This window comes from Microcaecilia unicolor, chromosome 2 (assembly GCF_901765095.1).
Source record: "Microcaecilia unicolor chromosome 2, aMicUni1.1, whole genome shotgun sequence".
In the NCBI taxonomy this organism is placed as follows: Eukaryota; Metazoa; Chordata; class Amphibia; order Gymnophiona; family Siphonopidae; genus Microcaecilia; species Microcaecilia unicolor.
This window is the reverse complement of record NC_044032.1, coordinates 245,625,277-245,639,530: the sequence shown is the minus strand read 5'-3', so window position 1 is coordinate 245,639,530 and position 14,254 is coordinate 245,625,277. Positions and strand designations below refer to the sequence as shown.

The 14,254-nt window shown below is 44.0% G+C and overlaps 1 protein-coding gene across 3 annotated transcripts in view; it reads right to left on the bottom strand.

Annotated features, from left to right (window-relative positions):
• The window catches only part of GDA (guanine deaminase), a 103,585-nt gene extending 95,577 nt beyond the window's left edge, over positions 1–8,008 (bottom strand). For all 3 annotated transcript variants that reach the window (XM_030193864.1, XM_030193865.1, XM_030193866.1), the window contains exons 1-2: positions 7,762–8,008; positions 1,915–2,003 (exon numbers count right to left, since the gene is read on the bottom strand). In XM_030193864.1, the coding sequence (XP_030049724.1) occupies positions 1,915–2,003; positions 7,762–7,887 (215 nt within the window). In that variant the 5' untranslated portion in view covers positions 7,888–8,008. The remainder of the gene's footprint in view (positions 1–1,914; positions 2,004–7,761) is intronic.
• Positions 8,009–14,254: the final 6,246 nt, after the last annotated feature.

The window sequence follows — 14,254 nt, the reverse complement described above, 5'->3', positions numbered from 1 at the left end:
AGACTGGCCCGGGGAATTGTGCCCCCCCTTGCCTCCCTCTCGGTGGCCCTGGAATGAACCCACTTGCTCCTTTTCCTGGCAGCTTGCAGTAAGAGCTTATTTACCATTTCTTTTCATTCTTTATGGGTTTTTTTTTCAATTTGCATATTACTAATTTTCCTCTTATTGTTGCTAGGACACACCAGCTTTTCTTTTTTCTTTTTTTTTTTTTTTTGCTTCTCTTCCTATTTGTGTTGAACCCTGCCCAGTTCATCTATACTCCAATATCATCTTTCTGATAGTGCTCAAATAAGGGTCTTAATATAGACTACTACTACTACAAATAATTTCTACAGCGCTACCAGTCGTACGCAGCGCTACACAATTGAACATGAAGAAAAGACAGTCCCTGCCCAAAAGAGCTTACAATCTAAATCAGGACAGACAGACAAGACAAATAAGGGAAAGGGTAGGACAGACAGATAGGACCATGATGGGATGATCCAGTCTTATCTAGTTACCCTTCTCCTCCACTGCTAACTCCAGACTCCCTTCCTTTTATCTTGCTGCACCATATGCCTGGAATAGACTTCCTGAGCCTGGATGTCAAGCTCCATCTCTGGCCGTCTTCAAATCTAAGCTAAAAGCCCACCTTTTTGATGCTGGTTTTAACTCCTAACCCTTATTCACTTGTTCAGAAACCTTATTTTATCACCCTCACTTTAATATTCCCTTATCTCTTGTTTGTCCTGTTTGTCTGTCCTAATTAGATTGTAAGCTCTGTTGAGCAGGGACTGTCTCTTCATGTTCAAGTGTATGTCTAGTAGCGCTGTAGAAATGATTAGTAGTAGTAGTACAATAATGTACAAACTTGGGAGCCCTTTTTCTACAGTGCACTTAGCCCTAATGCAGGTTCAGTGCACAAGAAAAAGCTTACTGCAAAATGTGTTAAAATGTTTTGCAGTAATTTGTTCATGCACACTATGATGCATGTTACTAAAGGCCCCTTTTACAAAGCAGCAGTAAGCCCAATGCAGGCTAAAAGGTAAGTACCGCCAGGCTACCGCAGAAACCTGGCAATAGTTCCCTCCCCCAGCACGCGCCATTTCCGGCTCTGCAAAAGTATTTCAATTTTTGTAGCACCAGTGTGTACCCAGTGATAATCGGGCAGTGCCGCATGCTGCCCGCTTACCTCCAGGTTAGCGCGGGAGCCAATACCACCACCTCAATGAGTAGTAGTAAGTGTTTCCCCCCCAAATGGCCACGCGGCAAGTGGTTCACTTGCCACATGGCCATTTCTTTAAGAAAAGCGAAACCTGCCTTTTACCTGCTGTGGTTAAAGAGGGCCTCGGCGTGCATCACAAACGCACACCAACGTCAGTACAGGTCCCCTTTTGCTGCAGCTTCATAAAAGGACCCCTTATTTTTTAAAAAGATTTTTAACAGGGGCCTGTCATGGGCAGATAATTGGTGTGGAAGCATTAACCAGCTAGCACATTAGGTTTAGGAGGTGGTAAGTGTTCCGGGTGAAATTTTTGCATGTCTTGCATGCTGACAAATAAGCACAAGACCTACAAAAAAAAAAAAAGCCTTTATTTTAGTGCTACATTAAAAGTGGTGTTAGCATGCAGGAAATCCAACATTATGATGTGCTACCCCCATTTCTTTAATGTATGTTAGTAAAATGGTCCCTTGGTCTCAGAACCTCTTACAGAAAACCTGTCAGTTGGAAATATATTAACATTTCAGACATAACACTATCCCCCCCCCCCCCCCCCTCCCCGGATGGTGGTGTGCTAATACTGATACAGTCCATTCACTTTGAATGGGCTGTATCGGCATTGCTGAGCTACAGCCTAGAGACCTAGTAAACAGGAGGGGGGAGGGGTGGTATAAGGCCTAAACTTCTAAAATATATTAAAAGCAAATACTTACTGACTGCCTAACTCTCGTATATCAGATTCACTGAATCTCCACTTCTTTGCCAGTTCTACTTGTTTTCTTGCATTTTCAAAAAATTCAATCTACATGAAATTAAGAAGGTCAGTGTTATTTACAGTAGCATTTTTCTTTTATTTCAAATTATAGTCTGCTTTTCTCCAAAGTGGAGTGCAAAATAACACACACAATAAAACATGTTCCACACATAATCAGACCACAGAGAACAATAAAAACAAGGCAAAAGGCAATCAATCAAACAGTGATTCTACAGTCATTGCAATCATAATTCAAAACCAGCCTGTGACAACAAATGCTGTTTTAGCAGTTTTTTTTAACTTTCAAATTCTTCTGCTTCCTAAGAGCAACTGGCAACTTATTCCATTCCGTTGGACCAGCAATGGAATAAATCCTCTTCCGTGTGTTTTCAAGCTGAGAGAGCTGAAAATTAGGAACCTCCAACAACACACAAGGATCACCAGAGCAGAGAGCTCATCGCAGTCTATACCAGTGAAGTCAGTCAGTCAGGTATAAACTCTAATGAACCAGCACTAGCAGTTTAAATCTGATCCATTCTGTCAAGGGTAACCAGTATTTTTTCTCATGGAAAGGAGTAACATGATCATACTAGTAAAAAAGCTCCGTTTCTGATGCAAATGAAACGGGGGCTAGCAAGGTTTTCTTCTGTGTGCATGTGGGAGTGTGTGTGTGTCCCTGCCCTCTGCCCTCTCTCCCTTCCCCTGTGCTGTCTGTCCCCTCCCCCCCTCGGAGTCGAGTCCTTCAGTGTTAAGTTTCCTGCTGTGCTGTGTTTGCGTTACAGAGATAGTGAGGGTTTCTGCCCTCTCTCCCCCTCTGAGTCCTTCACTGTTACAGAGAGAGCGATTTGATTTCGTGCTTTTGCTGTGTTTTCCTTCACTGTTTGTGTTACAGAGAGAGCAAGGGCGGGGCAGACACTCATGGGGAAACTGGATATCTCTCCCCCTTCACACTTCCGGCTGGAGGCTTCATTTAGAACATTGGTGGTGCCTTTTATATAGAGAGATTTAGACAAATGATATAAAAGATGAACTGTAGAATTTTGTACAACCTGCAAAGAATGGATAAACATAGCAGGCAATCAAACATACCCAACATTTATTTATTTATTTGTTGCATTTGTATCCCACATTTTCCCCCCTTTTTGCAGGCTCAACGTGGCTTACAGTATGCCGTAGTGGCAATCGCCATTTCCGGAATGAGAAATACAAAGTGGTATTGCATTAAGTACATAGATGGTAGAGTAAATTATAGATTCAATTAGATAATCAGTTCATTTTGGCGTGAGAAATAAGGTGGTAGTGTGTTAACGTTTGTTAGTGATAGAGTTACTGAAGCAGTCAGGTAAACATTAAACTTAAACATTAACATTAAACATTAAACTTAAACATTAACATTAAACTTTGCAACACTCTTTGAAAATCTATTTGAGAGATCAAGGGGCATAACTTACTTAATAATCACAGCTGAAAAATGAGTTCTTCACAACAGATTGAATCTGTGGCTTAAATGTATTTTCATGTTCATGTTGATAGTTTTTCCCTAGCCTGGTTGTTCCTCTGAATCACTGCTCAGTAATTTCTTGATGTATACGAGTGTCAGATATTTGCTAAGAGCTGGAATGCAGTCACATTGAACCCTCCTTCCAGTCTTCTGATGCTGAAGAATTTTCCAAGAGGTGTTTAAAGTGTACTTTCCCCTAAAATGTCCCTTATCAGATATTTTAAAAACTGGCAACTCTGCTCATGTAAACAGCAGCTGTACTATTTTGGGAATCATGATACAGAGACAGAAGGTATAAGCATTCCACCAATAGTGACTCAAACAGATCAAACTGTCACCTAAAGTGATTCAAAACAATAATATTCCCACCACTGCACATAAAGGAGCCCTTTTACTAAGCTTCAGTAAAAGAGGACCTCGGCTGGCGGGGGTGGGGGTCCCCTGCCAGCAAAGGTAGGCGACGGCGGGTTGGCGGCGGGAGGGGGGATCGAGAGGGTCATCAGCAGGGGGGGCAAAGTTGGTGGTGGCGGCAGCGGTGGTGGAAGGGTGGGTGGCGGCAATGGCAGGGGGGGTCGACGGCGCCGGGGGGGGGGCTAAAATGTGCCCCCTCACCTTGGGCTCTGGACCCCCCTCCTGCCAAAGTCTGGCTATGCCCCTGCTGGGCAGTTTAATTTCAGCACTACAAGAATCTAAAAAAATTACTGTAGCACTTAAAATGGTGCGTGCTAAGGATGGGAAATACCGCTGGGCTCCTGCAGTAGCCCGGTGGTAGTTCCAGATTTGCAGGCGGCAATCCCGTTACTGCTTGCCAACCCTTTAATAAAAGGGCCCCATATAGTGCAAAGTACTTCCTTTCCTTCGCTCAGCTCTGGTCCCACCCTCGTTTTGAGGGCGGGACCAGAGCTGAACGAGGGAAAGGAAGACTCCCAAAGCGCCGCCCAGCAGCTCGCACACTTTTCACTGTTGCTGCTACCTGCCAGCCGCTCCGACGTCGACGACGAGGTAACTTAAAATTCAGAGGGCAGAGGGACTGGAGCTTGGGCGGTCGGGTCGGGGCGACTTCAGGCGCACCACGTGGGGCCCCCTTGAGCGTGAGGCCCTATGTGGTCACCTCGCCCTAAGACCGGCCCTGCCTCTGTCCACATGGGTGTTGTCTATAGATCTCCAGCACAATTAGAGGAACTAGATAAAGATCTGATCACAGATATTCAAAAGTTGGGAAAGAAGAGAGAGGTGCTATTGCTGGGAGATTTCAATCTGCCGGATGTAGATTGGAAGGTTCCATCTGCGGAATCAGAAAGAAGTAGAGAGATTGTGGATGCTTTTCAAAGTGCTCTGCTCAGACAAATGGTGACGGAACCCACGAGGGAGGGAGCGACGCTGGATCTGGTGCTCACAAATGGGGATAGTGTGTCAAATGTCTGAGTGGGTGCCCACCTGGGCAGCAGTGACCATCAAACATTTTGGTTTGATATGACAGCTGAAGTGGAGGGCGGCCACTCAAAACTCAAAGTCCTGGATTTCAAGCATGCTGACTTTAGTAAAATGGGGGAATACCTGAGGAAGGAGCTGATGGGCTGGGAGGACGTAAAAGAAGTGGAAGGACAGTGGTCCAGGCTGAAAGAAGCTATAAATAGGGCCACAAACCTTTATGAAAGGAGAATAAATAAAAGCAAGAGAAAAAGGAAACCGATATGGTTCTCCAAGCAACTGGCTGAGAAAATAAAGGCTAAAAAGTTGGCGTTCCTGAAGTACAGAAAAACTCAAGAAGAGGAACATGGAGAGGAATAACGGATGAAACTGAAAGACGCCAAGAGAGAGATAAATCTGGCGAAAGCGCGAGCAGAAGAACAAATGGCTAGAAAGGTAAGGAGGGGTGACAAAAATTTCTTCAGGTATATTAGTGAAAGGAGAATGACTAAAAAGGGAATTGTGAGACTGAAAGATGCTGCGAACCGCTATGTAGAAAATGAAGAAAAAGCAAATTTGCTAAACAGATACTTTACTTCTGTTTTCACAGAAGAAAATCCTGGAGAAGGACTGCGATTGACTGACAAAAGTACATATGAAAATGGAGTGGATATAGCACCGTTCACGGGAGAGAGTGTGTATGAACAACTTGAAAATCTAAAGGTGGACAAAGCCATGGGAACGGACAGGATCCACCCCAGGATATTGAGGGAGCTCAGAGAGGTTCTGGCGGGTCCTCTTAAAGATTTGTTTAATAAATCCTTGGAGACGGGAGGGTTCCGTGGGATTGGAGAACAGCAGATGTGGTCCCTCTTCACAAAAGTGGTGATAGGGAAGAAGCTAGAAACTACAGGCCGGTAGTCCTCACTTCAGTTATTGGAAAAGTAATGGAAGCGATGCTGAAGGAAAGGATAGTGAATTTCCTGGAAGCCAATAAGTTGCAAGATCCGAGACAACATGGTTTTACCAAAGGTAAATTGTGCCAAACGAATCTCATTGAATTCTTTGACTGGGTGACTGGAGAATTGAATCATGGACGTGCTATAGACGTAATCTACTTAGATTTCAGCAAAGCTTTTGAAACGGTTCCCCACAGGAGACTCTTGAATAAACTTGACAGGCTGAAGATAGGACCCGACTTGGTGAACTGGATTAGAAACTGGTTGATGGACAGACACCAGAGGGTGGTGGAATTCGCTCGGATGAGGGAAAGGTGAGTAGTGGAGTGCCTCAGGGATCGGTGCTGGGGCCGATTCTGTTCAATATATTTGTGAATGACATTGCCGAAGGGTTAGACGGTAAAGTTTGCCTTTTTGCAGATGATACTAAGATTTGTAACAGAGTGGACACCCAGGAGGGAGTGGAAAACATGAAAAAGGATCTGCAGAAGCTAGAAGAATGGTCTAAGGTTTGGCAATTAAAATTCATTGCGAAGAAATGCAAAGTGATGCACTTAGGGAGTAGAAATCCACGGGAGACGTATGTGTTAGGCGGTGAGAGTCTGATATGTACAAACGGGGAGAGGGATCTTGGGGTGATAGTATGCGAGGATCTGAAGGCGACGAAACAGTGTGACCAGACTGTGGCCGTAGCTAGAAGGTTGCTACGCTGTATAGAGAGAGGTGTGACCAGCAGAAGAAAGGAGGTGTTGATGCCCCTGTATAAGTCGTTTGTGAGGCCCCACCTGGAGTATTGTGTTCAGTTTTGGAGGCCGTATCTTGCTAAGGATGTAAAAAGAATTGAAGTGGTGCAAAGAAAAGCTACAAAAATGGTATAGGATTTGCGTTACAAGACGTATGAGGAGAGACTTGCTGACCTGAACATGTATACCCTGGAGGAAAGAAGAAACAGGGGTGATATGATACAGACATTCAAATATTTGAAAGGTATTAATCCACAAACAAACCTTTTCCATAGATGGGAGGGTGGTAGAACTAGAGGCCATGAAATGAGATTGAAGGGGGGCAGACTCAAGAAAAATGTCAGGAAGTATTTTTTCACAGAGAGAGTGGTGGATACTTGGAATGCCCTCCCGCAGGAGGTGGTTGAGATGAAAACAGTAACAGAATTCAAAAATGCATGGGATAAACATAAAGGAATCCTGTCCTGGCATGTGAGGGGACCAGTGCACTACAAATGCTGGAGGAGTAGCTTAGTGGTTATTGCAGTGGACTTTGATCTTGGGGAACTGAGTTCAATTCCCACTGCAGCTCCCTGTGACTCTGGGCAAGTCACTTAACCCTCCATTGCCCCTGGTACAAAATAAGTACCTGAATATATGTAAATCACTTTGAATGTAGTTGCAAAAACCTCAGAAAGGCGGTATATCAAGTCCCATTTCCCTTCCCCTTCCCATGACCAAATGCCTTGGATTTGGCCAGATTTGAGATGGCTGCCATTAGTTTCCTTTATTGGTGAAAACCAACGGCGGCCATCTCTAACGCCGGCGATCTCTAAGAGATTTGGCTGGCCCCAACCATATTATCAAAATAAAAGATGGCCGGCCATCTTATTTTGATAATACAGTCGGGTACGCCGCTTGACGGGGCCGGCGTTAGAGATGGCTGTCCTTATAGATGGCTGGCCCCTTTCGATTATGGCCCTCCATGCTACGCTGATTTATATGTATGTTAATTTATGTTTTTATATGTTCACTAGTATTATATCACCTGCCTCCTGTAGTAGAGAAAGCCTTGTCCTTTAAGCTTGTCTCCCATTTTCAATTGCATACCCAAGTTTGGGTTCCACTAGCCTTTTCTAAACAGGAGATTAGCTTGAACTCTCTGAACACTTGTAATATCACTTCATCCATAAGCGCATACATAAATCACTTACCTTCCCATTGCTGTTCACCCCCATGATATGATCCTGCAATATTTCCATAGGAGAGGAGTCAGTCGAATGGACAAATGTCCCCTTGATGCAGTAAGCTAGTTTGGATGTCTTGCTGGTGGAACACATTTTTATCACGACTCAGAGATGTATGATGCAGGAACTGACTGTCAGAATGTAAGGCAAATTGAAGCAGGAGCTGGATGCTGAACTCCTGGAGCAGAGCTGCCTCGTTCACCTGCTATCTACACTGTCACTGTGCCAGAAAGGTTTGACTCTTTCAGGTCCAATAGCACATTATCCACCCTCTCCACACTCTTGGTACCAATCCAAGATGTTTTATTTTTGAGAGTGGTTGAATCCCAAGCCTTTTTAATTATTCTGGTTAGTCTTTAACAAAACAGATTTCTAGTAATAGTTAGAGAACAAAGTCTGCCTCCAGTTGTAAATAAGCACCTGTGCTTAGGCATTCTCGGTGGCATAGTTTGGGCAGTGCAGGAGCTGAATTGCGATGTGCTTGCATATTTTATAAGATACTCAAGTAAATGCATAGAGTACATGCATACAGTTGGTCCTCCTTTGGAGCAGGTGTAAATTTGCATGTGAGGATTTGTACTTTATGGGGTGGCTGAGGCTGCCAATTTTATAAAGGCTTAGGGCCCTGCTTACTAAGGTGCACTAGCATTTTTAGCATGTGCTAACCATGTAGATGCCCATAGGAATATTATGGGCATCTACACCAGGGGCGTAGCCAGACCTTGGCAGGAGGGGGGTCCAGAACCCAAGGTGGGGGGCACTGTTTAGCCCGCCTCCCCCAACCACCGACCCCCCCGCCACATTGGACCCCCGCCGCCCCTCCCCTGTCGCCGCCACCAAGTACCTTAGCTGGCTGGGGTCCCCAACCCCCACCAGCCGAAGAGTCTTCTTCAACATCGGTTGACTCCGGCGCCTTCGCTGATGATCTCTTTCTGACTCCTTATGTCCTGCGTGCACATCCTATATGTAGCCCCAAGCAGGACATGCATGCAGGACATAAGGAGTCAGAAAGAGATCATCAGCGAAGGCGCCGGAGTCGACCGGTGCTGAAGAAGACTCTTCGGCTGGCGGGGGTTGGAGACCTCCGCCAGCAAAGGTACCTGGCGGCGGCGGCGATGGGGGAGTCTGCAGTTGGGGGGTCAAATGTAAAGGGGGCCAGGGCTTAATCTGTGGGAGCTCATGCCCTCATGGCCCCACCTAGCTACACCCATGATCTACACAATTAGTGCACGCTAATGCTTAGCGCGCGCTAAAAATGCTAACACGCCTCTAGCACAGCTTAGTAAACAGGGCCCTTAATTTCTGAGGGAGCCACCTGGAGCACAGTTTCACCACTTCTTTTCAGATTCCAGAAGAGCAGGGGTGTTCTGCACAGGCCCCTCCCTTCAAGACAACCTGGAGGGGGAGGTGAGCCTGGGGAAGAAAAGAGAACAGTCATTGTACTCCCTAATTCAGCCCCTCTTCTCCTCTTATTCTGCCCCTCATTCGGCTTCACGGTTCTACTTCCTACAAATCAAGCCCTGATAGGCACTTATGTTAAATTTATAATATAGGCTTACAATAGTCACCAATTTGAAACTTGGAGCTAGATGCCCTGTGATAAAACTACCCCCCACGTGTACTGTCTGTGCATTGTCATACCAAGAAGAGACTTTGGGGCTCATTTTCGAAAGAAAAGGACGTCCATCTTTCGACATAAATTGGAAGATAGATGTCCTTTTCCCAGGGACGTCCAAATCAGTATAATCAAAACCCAATTTAGGACGTCTCCAACTTCAGTCCGTCGCAAGGACGGCCAAAGTTCAAAGAGGCGTGTCAGAGGCATAGTGACGGCGGGACTTGGGCGTGTCTAACACTTGGACATCCTTGACCCATAATCGAAAAAAGCAAGGACGTCCCTGACGAACTCTTGGATGTTTTCACCCGGACCTGTTTTTCTTACGACTAAGGCACAAAAAGGTGCCCGAAATGACCAGATGACCACCGGAGGGAATCGGGGATGACCTCCCGTTACTCCCCCAGTGGTCACTAACCCCCTCCCACTCTCAAAAAACATCTTCCAAAATATGTCATTCCAGTCTCTATGCCAGCCTCAGATGTCATCTCAGGTCCATGACAGCGCATGCAGGTCCCTGGAACAGTTTTAGTGGGTACTGCAGTGCACTTCAGACAGGCGGACCCAGGACCATAACCCCGCTACCTGTTACATTTGTGGAGGAAACAGCAAGCTCTCCAAAACCCACCAGAAACCCACTGTACCCACATCTAGGTGTCCCCTTCACCCGTAAGGGCTATGGTAGTGGTGTATAGTTGTAGGTAGTGGGTTTTGGGGTGCTCAGCACACAAGGTAAGGGAGCTATGTTCCTCGGATCAATTTATGAAGTCCACTGCAGTGCCCCCTAGGGTGCCCGGCTGGTGTCCTGGCATATCAAGGGGACCAGTGCACTAGAAATGCTGGCTCCTCCCATGACCAAATGGCTTGCATGTGGCCATTTTTGATATGGACGTCTTTGCTTTCGAAAATCGCTGAAAGTCAGAAACGTCCATGTCTAGGGATAAGCAAATCTAGGGACATCCAAATTTAAGGATTTGGACATCCCTGCCGGTATTTTCAAAATGAAAGATGAACGTCCATCTTGTTTCAAAAATACGAGTTTCCCCGCCCCTGGATTTTGCAGTTTTGCAAGGACGTCCAAATCGCAACTTGGACGTCCCTTTCAAAAATGCCCCTCCATGTGTCTGTTTCCTCATTAAAGCATAGTTCTGTTCAACAAGAAAGCAAGGATGAGGAGTCTGGATACATTGGTAGGGTTATTTATATAGAGGGACATTTTCAAAAGGACTTCCAAGTTAGAACAGTGATGTCCAAGTCAGAACTAAATGGACGTCCAGCTCACATGTATTTTCACTCTGCACTTTTTCACATTAAATTTTACCTGCCAGACCTTTGACCATTCTTCTAATTTTTGTAGATCTCTTCTCATGGTTTTTACTCATCATTTTGCTACCTTGGTGCAGGCTATCATATTATCTCATTTTTGACTGTTCTAATATTTTTTATCTATCCATTGCAGTTAAACTTTGTTCAGAATTAGAGATCTTGCAAAATACTGCATCCAAATTGATATTGAGACTTTAAAGATTGGATAGTGATTCTTCAGCTCTTATATTTCCTTCATTGGCTCCCATTCCAAGCCCATGTTTTGTTTAAATTGTCCTGTATAATATTCAAAAAGTGTAATGGTTTTGTTCCTGCTTATATTCTTGATTTTTTTTTTTAATTTCCTACAGTTAACAGCTTTGCTAGATCTAGGGATCCATTTCGTTTGTTTCTGCCTTCCTTCTTAGGAGTCAGATAGAAGCGTTATCTTGAGGCTTCTTTTATTTAAGCTCCTCATTTTTGGTCATTTCTTCCATTAGAGCAATGCTCTTTGGGTTCTTCTTACTCTTTTCGCAGACATTTGAAAACTCTTTTGTTTAAGAAATTTTGGGATTAATTTTGTTATATCATGTTTTAATTGTTACCAGCTCTGAACCTCTTTTTGTGGGACTTAGAGGGATACAAGAGTTGTATTACATTACATTACAAGTATTGCGATTGAGTAATGATCTTTCTAGCAACTACTGATGTCAATACATAAGGAAAGCCACACTGTTTAATGTAGAGGCTCTGGTAATCTCTGCAGGCACCAATACTACAAATTTCCAGGACCCTACACATACTACAAGATTAACTGTACTTTTTTCGGGGGGGTGGGGGGGGGGAGGGAGCAGAGATACTGTGCTAGTGACTCCCAAAGATACTCATTACTAAATAAAAAAATATTTTCTTTTGGAACTTAAAAGTTATAACATAACAGATTAACATAAATTTGAATGAGAACAGTTGTTACTGGCAGAAGAGTGTAGTGTGGTCACAATTCTTTATTGCTGATGAGATGAGTGATATTTAGGTATGATGTCAGTATTAGACTGTAAAAGATGTTCATTCTTCTGAGACATATTGCCTTGAATAACTTGTATAATTATCATTTCTATCCTTTATCTATCCTAGCCTTTGATCCTCTTTATCTGTCCTAGCCTTTGATCCCCAATAAAATGTAAGTGTCACATTATTTCTGGTTATTGCCTATCTCTCCTCATTCCCCAAAGAAATGTTATATTTTTCTTTCCCAGCCCCAGGCCCTGCTCCTTTTCCCTACCTTCAGGTAAACCAGTCGTAAACCTTCCCAGTCACACCGCAGAGGGATGGTGACTTCTATGCCCACACAGACACATGGGTTACATTACGCCAGTTTTGTTGAGGTTAAAAGAGACAAACAGCTACTTAGATGTGCTGATTGATTCGGTACTTTTGAGGTAGTGGTGGAGGGCCTGCTTACAGATTAAAATATGGAGGGTTATTCATGTGGATCTTATGAGACTTGAGGGCAGAAAGTAGGAAGCACTAGGCCCAATATTCAAAAGGATTTAAGCAAACCCCGCTGAGCTGGCCATACACCAATATTCAGCAGCTGTTAAGTAGGTAATGCTGCTGCATATTGTCTGTGACCACTTCAGCATTTTTCTGTTATTACTAGAGCAGTCCAGTTGTGCGTTCAGGGCAGATTTAGATCAAAGCTGGTAGCTAACCAACAGTGGAGATACTCATCCTGCTATCTGGTTAGCTAGCTGGGTACAGTTAGGACTAGGGCTGAAATGAATATGCGTATTCAATTCAATTTGACCCCTAAGAATGCCCCAAATCCATTATTCGTATTCCGCCGAATAGTGATTTAAATTCAAATACAAATAATCCGGGGCTGTACTGTGCTAAATCCTACTGAAATAAGCACTTGATCTATGTAACGTTGCTTCTTTTATTATTTGTTATATTAAAGCTCAGTGCCCATTATTCATATTTGCTATTCATATTCCATCAAACAGTAAAATATGTTATTCGGTACAGCTCTAATTAGGACAACAAAAAGGTGATCCTAACTTTACCTGGTTTGTTAACTGGCTAATGAGCTGAATATTGGCTTTAATATTTGGCCAATAATACTCTCAAACACCCCTCCTTCAAGAGCACCCGCACCCCCGCACAAGAATATTTCCTTACTTGAACCTCCAATGTGCAAACCTGCACAAGAGTATCTCCCTTCCTGAACCCTCACTTGAACACGCTCACAAAAGTATCTCCCCTCCTCAACTCTCTTCCCTTGCACCTCCCCACAAGAATATCTCCACTCCTGAATACTCCTCCCCATATGATCTTCCCCTCCCTCCCTTCAGACCTCCCCCCTCCCACGAACAGCTCCTATCCTGGACTTCCAACACCATTGTAGGCCATTCCCCCTAGGCCTACCTTAGGGTCCCTGGTGATCTAGTGGGTATTTGGGGCAGGAGCAATCCCCACTCACTCCTATCCATGCCAGCTCTGAAATCAAAATGGCTGCCATGATCTCTTGCAATTAACTACATAAGAGATTGCCAGCAGCATAAATTCAGATATTCAATGAAGGTGCCCGAACATGAACTAGCATTGACTATCCAGGAATAACACTAATGGCGGCTAAAAAATGCTCACTGCTAGCAGTTGAATATCGGCCCCTCCATTAACATATAGTACCTTGGCCACAATTAGCATGAATGCATATACTCCCGGATTCTAAATAGCGCCTAGAGATCTGCGCCTACTCCAAGCATATTCTATAACAATGCACATAACTTAATTAGTTTAACAAGCAAATCAGCATTAATAACAGCTCTTAACAAGCAATAATGAGCACTAATTGGCAATAATTACAATTTATGTGCAGAAGTTGCTAAGCATATTCTGTACCTCAGTGCGCCTAATTTCTAATGTGTGCAGGCAAAAAAGGGCATGGTTATGGGTGGGGAAATGGGCATTCCGAAATTTACATGTGTAGTTATAGAATATGGCCCAGTGCACCTAAAACTATGTGCTGGGATTTACGCCATATTTTGTTGGCATAAATGGATGCGCATACTTTTAGGTGCTGGGATATCAACTAAGCATATTCTATATACAGCACCTAAATCTAGGCGCTGCTTATAGAATACGCTTAAGCGGAAATTTTTTTGGTGCAGATTTTTTAAGCACCATATGTAGAATCCCCCCCCCCCCAACCCCTTCTGTTTAGCAGGTGCTAAATGGAGCCGTGCTAACTGCACAATTGTCAGTTAGCGTGCAGTATGTACCATGCAATAACTATAATATACCCATTCACAGTCCAAGCCTGCCTAGTTACCACCCTCTAAAACTAAATACCCATAATGAGTGAATTAGCACATTCTAACCGCTAATGCAATACAAAACCAGTTATTGTGTTTGTGCAATAGCAGTTAACGTGCACTAATTCGCACATTTACCCCCTCATTCTATAAAATTGCAAACCCAAATTTTGAACTAGCCATGCAAATTTGTACATGTAATTTACAGAATAGTGCCAATTGT